General features: G+C 37.0%; 1 protein-coding gene across 1 annotated transcript in view; it reads left to right on the plus strand.

Moving 5' to 3' along the window:
* MCPH1 (microcephalin 1) overlaps positions 1-13427 on the plus strand; it is a 341986-nt gene that overhangs the window by 312851 nt on the left and 15708 nt on the right. The window contains exon 13 of the mRNA XM_036748364.1: positions 5827-6064. Coding sequence (XP_036604259.1) covers positions 5827-6064 — 238 coding nt within the window. The remainder of the gene's footprint in view (positions 1-5826; positions 6065-13427) is intronic.

The raw sequence follows: 13427 nt of genomic DNA on the forward strand, positions 1-13427 counted from the left end.
AGAGCAGGTGAGGAGCAGAATATATCCAGCATTAGGGTGTGGTGATGTTGGAATCTAAACCAAGTAGAGTAGCTGGTGGAAAATGAAGAGATGTTTGGGAATACTGAGCTCTCTAAAGAGGGAGGCTCAGGGAGGAGTGTTTTGCTCAGCCCTCCAATCAGAGAGGTAGATTGTTCTAGGTTGCTGATGAGGTGTGAGTATCAAAGCTGAAGCAATCTCTATGATGATGAGTTTCCTGGTGATGAACTAATCCTGGTGTAGGGGAGAAGCCAGGGAATGATGATGGTAGAGTTGAAAGCAAACAGAGCAGCTGGTGGGAAATGAAGAATTTTCTAGAATTCTATTCACACCTTTCATTTCAAATTGCATTATTTTTTGGTTGGACTAATTTAGGTCCGAGACAGGCAAATTGAGGTTCTCTGTTGTTATCGTTTTGTCTCTTTCTCCCTGTAACTCACTTAACATTTCCTTTAAGAATTTGGATGCTATGCCATTTAGTACATATATGTTTACTATTGCTATGAATTCATTGTTTATGGTATGCTTCAGAAAACTGTAGTTTCTCTTTTTACTTGGTCTCTTTTTGTTGTTTCTTTGTCCAAAATCATGATTGTTAGCCATACCATTTTTTTTTACTTCAGCTAAAGTATAATAGATTTTGTTCTAGCAACATACTTTAACTCTGTACATCTTTCTCCTTCAAACTTATTTATTGTTAACAACATGTAATTGGATTCTACTTTCTAATCCATTCTGGTATCCTGTCTAGCTTACTCAATAAGTGAATTCATCCTATTCATGGTCAATTTTGATTATTAATTGTATGTTGTCTTCTATCCTCTTCTACTTTTCAGTCACTTTGTTTCCCATACCCTCTTTGCCTAAAAATAATCCCTCTCTTAATCAACTCTCACTCTCATTTTCCCCTTTCTTCTTGACCTTTGCAACTGTGGGCACTATTTATCCCCCTCTTCTGTATACTATCTCCTCTTTAGGTTTTCATGACACTGCTCTCTCCTGTTTTTCCTCCCACCTATCTGATTGTTCCTTCTCAATCTCCTTTGCTGGATCTTTCTCCAGGTCATTCCCACTAAGCAAGGTGAAATAAAAGATTTCATCCTAGGCTATACAGTTATCTCTTCCACTTCATGACTTTCTCCATCGTGGTTTCAATATGTTGTGGGTCGGCATAAGAAATTAAATGGGAATTTTTTTAAAGTTTGGCAGAATCTGTAGATGACATACAAAGGCTAGCAAACAACATAAAAAAAGTTTAGAAACTCAGAAATGCATAAAATATATGTATAGTATTACATAGTATCAACATATTTTATCTTTTAATACCATAATAATTCAATTTCTTCTCTGGTACAGAGAGCCAACAGATTTTATATGGATTTTCCAGATCATGGGGCACCACACCCCTAACCCCACCAATGTGGAAAGGATAACTGTATTCTCTTCTTCTGCTATTCTCTGTCCCTTGGTGATCTTATCAGCTCCTATAGATTCAGTTATCATCCCTATGCAGATGATTCTCAGATCCATTTATCTAGCTCTGACTTCCTTTTCCTACATCACCAACATTATCCTGATATCCCAAAGGCATCTCAAACTCAAGTCCAAAATAGAATTTTTAAACCTTCTTGAAAAACCTTTCTTTTTTTCCAGTTTTGTGTTATTGGTACCATCATCTTCCACAGTCACCCAGTCTCACAACTTAAGTGTTATCCCCAACTACTCATTCATACTCAGTCCACATATCTAATCTCTTTATGAAGTCTTTTTGTTTCTACCTTTACTATATCCATCATATATATTCCCTTCAGTCTTCTCACACAACTGCCACCCTGATGCCCATCCTTATCACCTCTGACCTGGATTGCAGTAGCCTTCTAGGCTCTCCTCACTCCAGTCCATCCTCCACTCAGCTGACAAAGCAGTCTTCCTAAAGTGCAGGTCATGTAAAGCCCTCTACATCCTGATCCCTTCCAGCCTTTGCAGCCTTCTTATACTTAACTCCCTTCCGTGTGCTCTACAGTATAGTGACTCTGGCCTTGTCATTTCTTGCATGTAACCTTCTATTCCCCCACCATTGCTTTTTCATTGGATAGCCCCATGCCTAGAATTAGTGGTATGTTGGCAAATGCTTAACAATCAGCTCATTTGTTAAATATACATACACACACACACACACACACACACACATATATATATATATATATATATATATATATGACATACTTTTAAATTAAATCTGCATTATTAACATTTTTCCTTCACTTTCTTAAGCCTAGAAATAAAAAAAAATAACGAAACAAGTCCTAATTTGTAGCATTTACTGATTTCTAAGGGGTAATGCTCACACTGAAAATTTAACAGTCTGACTCCAGCACAACTCATTCTTCTAAAATGAGGGTTCCACTTTCCACCCATGTACTTCTAAAACGAAAGTTCTCAAATTTTTTTGTGACTGCTGTGTGGCAGTCTGGTAATGTTTCAAAATAAATTATGAAAATACTAAGTTTCAGTTAGAGGCTAGTAGAAATAATGTATTTTTCCTATCCAAGTTCAAAGACCTTTATAAATCTATCCACAGAACCCTTGGGAGGGTCCATGGATCCCAATATAACAACCCCCTTCAAAGGAAAGACTGAAAACCATCTCTCAGATATTCTAAGAACTTTAGCCTGAGGTACTTTGGGTTTTGGAGCTCTCACTATTCTTTCTTCCTTCCTAACTGCTCCCACCTTGCCCATTAAGTCCTGACTCCCCCACCAACTTCAGTGACCATCAGCATTTTCTGTCATGCAGGCAGCATAATAAAGAAGTGATGTTGAGGAAGGGATTTGCTACTCACCCTTAAGGCTGACCCAGATTTACAAAGGAGATAAGTCTGAGAACTGCTTATGGCCACAGAAGTTTAGTCTTAAAGATCATATATTTAGGTGTTTTTAACTGATTGAGTAAAAACCGGTTGCTAACTGTAGCAAAGGGAATGTGAGAGGCTTTTTTGAGTCATAAATGTGATGACTTTACAAGTATAAACTTTTAGGACCTCTCTACACAGGATAGTCATTCCATACCAAAGATAAATGCACATGCTAATCACAGGATCTATTTCTTTGATGTAAGAAGTATCAATGCAGTTTGGTACCTTTGCCACAGATACTTTTAGGGAGTTATCTGAGTCACTCAGAGATTAAATAATTCGTCCAGAGTCAAACAATGTGTACAGAATAAGACTTGAACCTAGGTCTTCCTGAGTCTAGTGGTCTATCCCCTATGCCTTTCTTGCCTGTATTAATAACTATGCACAGTAAAGGTTATGGAATGACAGGATTAAGGTGAGTCATAGGTGGAAGCTAATGCACAAGGTACCTTAATATGTTTGTAGGAGGTGACTTTACCACTGGTACCCACGAAATTGAGTTAGGGTGGGTAAACACACAGTGAGTCCCACACTGAGCTTTGTGAAATATTTGTATCTTTCATTATACAAATGCATCCCCAGAACTACAGTCTTACAGAAGCAAGAACTAATGCCTGGTGCTGGACATGAGTCCACTAGTTACCTCTTCTGAGTTAGGATTTGTTTCACATAAACAAATCATCTAAATTACTTTTATAGGCTTCATGTATTATAGGTAATGGATTTTTTCCCACTTTAAGATTGGTGTTCATTTTTTTTTATTCTAAATAGTATTTTATTTTCTCCAATTACATATCAAGAAAATTTTTAGCATTCATTTTTACAAGATTTTGAGTTCCAAATTTTTCTCCTTCCCTTCCTTCCCTCCCCTCTTCTGAAAATGGTAGGCAGTTTGATTTAATTCATACATGTGCTGTCATGTAAAACATTTCAATATTCGTCACAGTTGTAGAAGAAGACACTTTTAAGGAGGAAAAATGAGAAAGAATAATGTAAGTTTAAAAAATGCTTCAATCTGCATTCAGAGTCCAACGGTTCTTTATCTGGACATGAATAGCATTTTCCTTTGTGAGTATTTTGTACTTGTCTTTGATCATTGTGTTGCTGATAAGAGCTCAGTTGATCATCACATGATGTTGCCAATACTGTGTACAATGTTTGCCTGGTTCTGCTCATTTCACTTTGCATCAGTTTGTACAAGTCTTTCCAGGTTTTTCTGAAATCTGCCAGTTCATCATTTCTTATTGCACAATAGTAGTCCATTACATTCATATATCACAGCTTGGTTAGCCATTCTCCAATTGATGGACATTCCCTCAGTTTCCAATATTTTGCCACCACGAAAAGGGCTACTATAAATATTTTTACATATGTAGGTCTTTTTCCCATTTTTATGATATCATTGGAATACATACTTACCAGTGGTATTGCTGGGTCAAAGGATAGGTATATATAGTTTGGTTGTCCTTTGGATACTTTCAAATTGCTCTCCCAAATAGTTGGATCAGTTCACAACTCTACCAGTTTTCCCACATCCTCTCCAACATTTATCATTTTCCTTTTATCCAATCTGATTCGTGTGAGGTAGTATTTTAGAGTTCTTTTAATTTGCATTTCTCTAATCAGAAGTGATTTAGAGCACTTCTTCATATGCCTATTGATATCCTTGATTTCTTCATCTGAAAACTGCCTGTTCATATCCTTTGACTATTTATCAGTTGGGGAATGGCTTGTATTCTTATAAGTTTGACTCAATTTTCTATATATTTGAGAAGTGAGGCCTTCATCAGAGAAACTGGCTATAAAAATTGTTTTCCACCTTTCTTCTTTCCATCTAATCTTGGTTGCATTGGTTTTGTTTGTAGAAAAGCTTTTCAATTTAATATGATCAAAATTATCTATTCTGCATTTTGCAATGGTCTCTATCTTTTATTTGGTCATGAACTCTTCCCCTCCCCGTAGATCTGATAGGTAGATTATTCTTTGCTCTTCTATTTTGATTGCTTTATTGTCTATGATACCTTTTTAGCAAGATGTAGTTTCCCTCCTTATTTCTTTTAATTAGGTCTATTTTTGTTTTTACTTTGTCTAAGATCAGGATTGCTACCCCTGCTTTTTTTAACTTCAGCTAAAGCATAATGGATTCTGGTCTAGCCCCTTACCTTTACTCTGTGTGTGTCTCTCTGCTTTAACTGTGTTTCTTGTAAACAACATATTGTAGGAGTCTGGTTTTTGATCTATTCTGCTGTCTCCTTCTGTTTTATGGGAGAATTCATCCCATTCCCATTCACAGTTATGATGACTAGCTGTGTATTTTGGTGTTGTTAATTTTTGAACTTGGAGAAATAATTACACAGCTTAAATGATGTAAGTTAATGTGTATGTAGAATAGGTTTTTTGGTTGTAGGCTGCCTTGGAAAATTTTGTTGTTGTTCAGTCATTTTTTCAGTCATGTCCAAATCTTCATGACCCCATTTAGTGTTTTCTTGGCAAAGATACTAGAATGGTTTTGTCATTTTTTTTCTCAAGGTCATTTTACAGATGATGAACTAAAGCAAAGAGGGTTAAGTGATTTGCCCAGGGCCACACAGCTAGTAAGTGTCAGAGGCCAGATTGAAACTCAGGAAAATGAGTCTTCCTGACTTAAGGCCCAGAACTCTATCCACAGTACCACCTAGCTGCCTTCTTGAAAAATACTAAATATCATTTGGATGTCATGGTCAAATCTTTTCCGGACCCTCCAAAGTCAAAACTTATTTGATAATGTGAAAGTGTGCATTCAAATCATTCTTTTCCCAAATAAACAGATGAGCTTCACAGCTTAGAGATTTGGAATTAGAATGAATCTGTTGAGAACTATCATAATTCTTTTCTCTTTTCTTTTATCACAACAGATATGCCGTCTGGAGCGTCATTTGTCAACAGGACAGTACCAAGGAGACCTTTTTGCCAGTCAACCAGTGATGTTCATAACCGCAGCCTGTCAGCCCCCTTGTGCCAAGCTGAGGGAACTTGTACAGCTGTGTGGAGGCCAAGTATCCAGGAACCCCTTCACAGCCAGTATCTACATTGGTCCCTACAGAGGAAAGAAACAGCCAGAGATCAAGTACTTATCAGAAAAATGGATCCTAGGTAGGAAGCTGATTATCTCTTCAGAAAAAAAAAATATGATTCCTATGTTGAAAACTTTGTTTGAAATAGAGTTCTGATCTCAGTAAATATAAATGCCTATTACCCAGTAATACATTCTTCTGGACTCTAGGGGTCATATGAAGATAAATATTGATCCATCCATCAATGTATTTATTAAGTACCTACTGCATTCCAGGCACCATGCTGGGAACTGGGGACACAAATACAAAGAACAATAAAAAAATACTTGTAGGGAGCTTACATTCTAACAGGTGAAACATATGCAAATATAAATATATACAGAAAAAATATAAAATGAATAAATACAAACATATACAAAGTAGTTAAATATAAGATAGTTGTGGGGATTCAGAAAGACTTAACACTTCATGTTAAAGGAAGAGCAGGATTCAGTGAGGCAGACAGCTAAGGAAAGAGGCCTGTAGCATATTCAGGGCAAAGGGGTAGAGATGGGAGATGCGGTGTTACATGGGAGGAAGAGAAAGCTAATTGGCTTGATAGCAAAGTAGGATTCACAAGCTCATGAAAGGTACAACAGTCATTCACAGGAGGGAAAAGAGGAATAGATTGCTCCTGGCAGATGGAGTCAGGGAAAAAGCTCCATGGATTAAGCAGAACTTTGAGCTGCTCTTCTGATACATGGCAAAAGTTTTTTGGGGGAGTAATTATGAAAGATTACCATGTAGAATATTTTGGTAATACTCATTTTAGACTTTAACTATCAAGTGCTACTTTCTAACACTAGGCCAGCTAAGTGATGCAGTGGATAGAGTGTCAGAACTGGAGTCAGGAAGACTCAACTTCATGAGTTCAAATATGGCCTCAGACGCTTACTAGTTGTGTGACCCTGGGCAAGTCACCCTTTTTCTCTCAATTCCTCATCTGTAAAATGAGCTGGAGAAGGAAATGGAAATCCATTCCAGTATCTTTGCCAAAAAAACCCACATGGGGTCACAAAGAGTCAGACACGACTGAAAGACAACAACCACACTTTCTAACACAACTGAGCCAAGAACCAAAAGGCCCCTTTGATGCCTTTCTGAACAAAGGAAGCTCCATAGTTTACTTAGTAGGCTGGAATCTACTAGAATAGGAAGTGTTTAACCAAAATAGCACAGCGTGCCTAGAATCAGAGGATTTAGACAGGGAAGGATCTTAGAGATCCTACTCCAACCTCCTCATTTCACAGAGGAGAAAACTGATGCCTAGAATTGGGGAATTGACTTGTCCTAGGTCACACAGATAGGAAATGGCAGAACAAGATTTGAATCCATATCCTCTGACTATGGATTCAGTTCTCTTTCTCCTACATCATGTTGAAAATTCTCCTGTGTTTGTAAGGGAGAGTTCATTTCTTTGTTTCTTATTTTTAATAAAACTCTTACAAAATGGCAAAGACTTCCAGCAATGTAGAAGTATGCCATAAAAATGTATTATTCAGCTAACGGAAATTTACACACAATTGATATCAACAACCCACATCAACAGCTAATCTTTTGAAAGTTTGGAAATTTTTCACTGTACTGAGGGCCAAAATCTAGATATATACTGTTATTATTTCCAGGTTGGATAATCCTAATACTCCTTTCCTGTTTCTTGTGTAGTTTTATTTTGAGCCATGAACAATTCAGCTGCTTCTATATAGTTCCTGTAATGACTTTCTGTTCCTTGATGTTCCCAACCCCCACCTTGGTCATGTCCTCACTTCTTGTATCCAGGCTGAATTTTCACCTTGTCTTTCATGATGTGTACCTGTGGAGTGAGTTTTTGTTTATGTACTATCATAGAATTCCCATTCTGTTTCTGGTTTGTCTTTTAGTACACTATCTCCACCCTTGGTGACATCCAGCTGTTGTGTATACTGAAGTATTTGGCTCCTAGGCCTCTGACATCTTCACCCACATAAGATTATGACTGCTGAGTCACAAAATACCAGCCTAGTTCAGCCCACCATGTCATGACTCCCCCAACTCTTTAGATCTCAGAGCATTTACATTTTATAACCCTTAGTTCGGATGCTGTTGTTTCTGGGACATTACAGTAAAAGATTTTTATAGGTAATTCTAAGTCAACTCTTTCTGTGCATAAATAAGTGTTTCCAGAGGAAACCTGACAGTGAAAATAACACAGGACTGAACATGAAACCTGGGTTCTAGGCCAAGTTCTGCCACTAAATATATAACCTTGGGCAAGTTATATACCCTCTTTATGCCTCAGTTCCCTTCTCAATACACTAGAGATTTAATGCCTGTTATATATCCTTCATAAAATTGTGGTGAGACTGAAAGAAAAAAATAAGTATGAAAAAAATTTAAAAAGTAGAAAGTATAATAAAATTTATAATATTGATACATCAAAAATATTATATCAATACAAATAGTAGTGTATTTCTCTTGATAATAGATAACAGATGCATTCTTGACAGCACCTATAAAGCCAGGTCAACCCCAGTAAATTTTATCTTCATTTTTGTCTTCTATTTAAAAACAAAAACACCAGAAAGACAATCCTGTAGATTTTGTACCCCAAATCTTTTAAAGTCACCATAAGAACAAGCTAAACCTTTCTTAAGCACAAATCAAAAGGTAAATTAATACGCTTACAATGAAACAAGAACAGTAGCTCTCAAAAGTTGAGCATAAACTATTTTCTATGTGGAAATACTAGAATGTATGATGGCCACCTTGTAGTATGATATGGGGATATGATGGCTATCATAATTTGAGTCTTTTGAGGTATTTCTAATTCCTTCTATAAGATAGTATTACTTTGGGTTTTTTTATGTTTATATTATCACTTGCTGGTACTGAAAGCCCTCTTCATAGACATTATAAAGTTTATGGTATTGGAATCCTGTCCTAACCACTCCCCCAGCCATAATTTTTTTTCATTTTCTTAATCCTTTCCTGTTTATGTCACTACATATCTCCAAAATAGTGAGATAAATTTTTATTTATATCTTCATTTTTTAACATAATTTCATTATAATAAATCAGTCTTCTTAAGTCTACAAACCCTCAGTTTTGAAGAGCCAGAACCGCAGCTCTCAGTGGGGCACTAACCAATAGTCTGTTTGGGGTCCTAGGACTTTGAGATAGAAGGGATTTATAGAGATAATCTAATCTAATCCCCCTAATTTTTCAACTGAGGAAACTGGAGCCCAGAGGGATTAAATTACTTGCTTAAGGTCACACAGGTAGTAAGTAGCAGATGAGATTCCCTGACTCCAAAACCAGTGTTCTTTCTACTTGAAATTTGTCTTTCTGGCTTTGAATCAGATTCTTTGTTACTGGGAAAAGATCTTAAGGGACCTTCAAATTATATTACAGCAAATTTAAGGGCACATATTTCAAGGATGATTCTTTTTTATCCATTTGTTTTATAGAAAATTACTGTGTATTTAGTTTTTTTTTTTATAATGAAGGTAAATTGTACAATCTTGATTGTTTTCCGTATTCATTCCCAAGAGTCTGTGTTTCCCTGAAATAGCATTTATACTTGGGATAAGATTCCTGATGAATCATTGAAATAGAAGGGGAAAATGGGGGCAGTCAAAAGAGAAAGCACTTGTTGCCACTTGAGACGTGTAATTTCATCAGTGTGGGTTCTCCTTCCACCCACACATATCCCAAGCCGTCTAGATCTTGGGATGGTCTTGGAGAATCACTATGGCAAAAATATCCATCATCCTGCAGCCAGCCTGGTGATAAGCCTCCTAATTTAGCTAGGCTATTCCTCAGATAGAAGATACCCTGTCCATAACTCAAAGTTTTTCCAGTCTGGTAGAACCTCAAGAAGCAGTGTGAGAAAATGGGGAAAATATTGGCTCTGGAGGCAAGGAACCTAGGCTGTCTCTGTCACTTACTACTTGTGTGACACAAGTTAAATCACTTAACCTCTCTGAGCCTCAACTGCTTCATCTATAAAATGAGGAAGTTAGACTAGATGGCCTTTAAGGACACTTGTATCTCCTAATCAATAAACCTAAGACCTCCCTTAGTTTGGTTTTTGCTGGCATAGCTTTGGGAACCCAGGGAGGCATTAGATAGAGCTTAAGAGGAGTCTGCATGAAAATAAGCAAGAGAAAGTAAAATAAATTTCAGATATTCAAAGGAATATTATTGTACTTAATATTGGGTGTTGCATTGTATATTTGAAAGTACTTTGTGTTTTAAAATACTTTATATCTTTATAAAGTGATATTTTATATCACTTTATATTTGTTTCCCCACAATAACTGTGAGATAGGATCATAAATCTAGAGCTAAAAGAAGCCCTAAGGATCGTTTGATCTAATCCCCTCATTTTACAGTTGAGGAAACATTTAAGTGACTTGTCCAGGATCACATGGGTACTAAGTTTTTGAACCGAGGTCCTGTGACTCCAAATGCCACTTGACTCTTTCCGCTGTACCAGGCTACCTCTTAAGCTTAATATTTGCTTATCTAATTTTACCTCTCAGAAAAATGAGGCAAAAAGAACTGAATCATAGGATTTTAGGATTTGAAGGAACCTTAGAAATCATCTAGTTCACCATCTCAGTTAACAAACAAGAAAACTGAGGCCCAGAAAAAGGAAAGGATTGGCCCAAGGTGCCCCCCAGGGACAGATCCAGGACTGAATCCTCAGCCTCCTGTCAGGCATTTGCCCTTTTCCCTGTACATTATGTTCTAGTGATAAAGAAAGAACAGATTGGAGCTCTTTGTCCATGATAGCTGCCCTGATTTGTTATTTTGTGTAACAAAATTGCCTTTCTTTACCCTTTCACCATTTTTTAGTATTATCACTTATGGTTGGCTTATTCTGTCTTCTAAGACATTGCTACTGTCAGGCTTCCTCTTCATAATCTGTGCCATATTCAAGGGATAAGACACACTTACATCTTATACTTTAGTAGGAATATAATGTACCCTTGAAGTCAGGTTTTGTGAAAAACAACAACAACAACAAAAAATACTCTTAACCTAAACATGATTTACTTACATAACTTATTTTTAACTTTAAAAAAATTTTCATATATTGTAGAGGGTACTACAATATCACTAATCACTAATGACATAAAGTCCTTCCACACATTAGAAATTGTTTCCCCAGGTTGGTAACTTCAGCCTAATGCTCAAACTACTGTCTGTCTCCTAAGTATACCTATCTGTCAAGCCAAAGGCAATCCTTTAGAACTCATAGACTCATAAGATTTCAAGCTAGAGCAGGCTTTAGGGATCATGTCACAAAAGAGAAGGCTGAGACCAAGACTAACCTCCAGATTCTCTGACTGGCAGTCCTTTGTTCTTTCCCCCATGTCAGACTGCCTGGCCTTCTCATTTTTGAATCATCCACTTCAATCACACTGAAACTTTAGCAGCCAATAAGTAGTTCAGCAACAATTTAAGAAAATGGCTATACAATTTGAAGCCATGACTTCAGGGATTATGAAAGGTTATCTTCTGTGTCTAGTGGTTTTCAAGGCATTCTTTTAAACTATTAGTACTGAAATGATTGAAAACTCAAACTCCTGGTTAGAAGGCTATAATTTTCCAGAACAAGCAGAACCAGAATTAGTACAGGGTAAATGTGGTTTTATCTCAGGCACCAATATGAGGCTGGGTCCTTTTTCCCTGGGAGGGCATGTTTCCATATTTCTGCCCCAAAGTGACCACCTTACTTAGTATTCCTCTAGAGCTTCAAGGTGGAGTCAACCTGGAAAACTCTGGCAGAGACAATTAAATGATCTTTCACAAAGTTATAACTCCTCCCCCCAGATTGTGCTTCCTAATGCTTTGCTTTTCGTCTCTGTACCACCTTAGTACCCAAAAACAACTGAATGAACGATCCCCAAACATAATTTTACCTAGTTACTCTGATCACATTTATTGAATTTTTTGTTCACAGAGAAAATACTCTTTTATATATGTATATATATGTACATGTGTGTATGTGCGTGCATATAAAATTATTACTATCATCATCATCTTTTGTTTTCCTATCATAGATATGTTTGTAGACAGCAGTGATGAGCCAATAGACTGGAAGAGATTGAGGATTAAACATGGAAAGGACCTAATAGAGGAAGTACCCCATTGGAGAAAACAGGAATAGATGAAATCAAGGTTTCTTGTAGAGGGGTTTGCCTTGGCAAAGAGAAAGGCCACCTCTTCATGGAAGAGGTGAAGAAAGAGTTAGTGGAGGAAGAAGCCTAAGTGATGTGACATGAAGAGTAGAAGGAAAAAGAGAGTGCTCTCATCAAACTGCTTTATCTTTTCCTATGAAAAATAAGTTGAGATCCTCAGCTGAGAGGGTGGAGAGAACAGGGTGTCATGAGAGAGTAGAAGAGAAATGAAAAGGTCCGGAATAGCCCCTTCGGTCAAGAGGAGAGATAATCAATTAGGGAGATTTGAACATCCTTGGCATCAGCAATTACATGGCACCTATATGAGAAAGGGTACTGATACAAGGAACTGAACATTTGCACAGATGGATACATGGTTTTATTTTTTGCATTGTTTCAAATTATTTACCAGCAAGATTGTCAATTCTCCAAAAATGTCTTTTAACATTCCTTATATGCCTTTCTACCCTTACTTTCTCCTACACTAGATTAATATTTTGGCAATAGTCTTTCTTTTTCTGTGGTTTTTCTTTTAAAAAAAAAGTCATATTGATTTATTACACCATAATCATTTCCCAGTGACTTCCTTCCCCCTTACATTCTCTTCCCCCGCAAAAAATTACACAAAACCATCTAATATAGTGACCAAGACTTCAAATATGTAATGTTCCATACCCATAGTCTACTATTTCTCCTCAGTGAGGAAGGAAGTTTATTCAGACACTTTCCTCAGTTGTTGCCAGTGGTCGTTACATTCTATCTGAATTATGTTCACTTTTAGTATTATATTTATTTGCATTATTGTTTTCAGTTCAATTCTACTCAATACAATGTAAGCATGTAATTGTTAAGCACTCACTTTATACCAAGCATCATGCTAGGCACTAGGGATACAGAGACAAAACAAACAAAAACGAAAAAACAGTGTCTTCCTTCAAGGAGCTTACATTCTGTTGAAGGGGGTATACATAGAAAGCAATAAATACAAAATATATGCAAAGTAATTTCCAAGGGAAAGCACTAGCAACTGAAAGGGCACCAAGGACCAAGGTGAGGCTTCTTAGAGGAGTTGGAAACTTGAGCAGTGCTTTGGGGGAAGCTAGGGATTCTATAAGCAGAGCCATTCCGAAGCTAGAGGATAGCTTCTGAAAAGGAAAGGAGAGAGGAAATTGAGTCTATTGTACGCAGAAAACAGCAAGGCGATGGTTTGGTTTTAGTGTAAGATGCATGGAGAAG

The sequence above is a fragment of the Trichosurus vulpecula genome, chromosome 3 (assembly GCF_011100635.1).
Source record: "Trichosurus vulpecula isolate mTriVul1 chromosome 3, mTriVul1.pri, whole genome shotgun sequence".
Lineage (NCBI taxonomy): Eukaryota > Metazoa > Chordata > Mammalia > Diprotodontia > Phalangeridae > Trichosurus > Trichosurus vulpecula.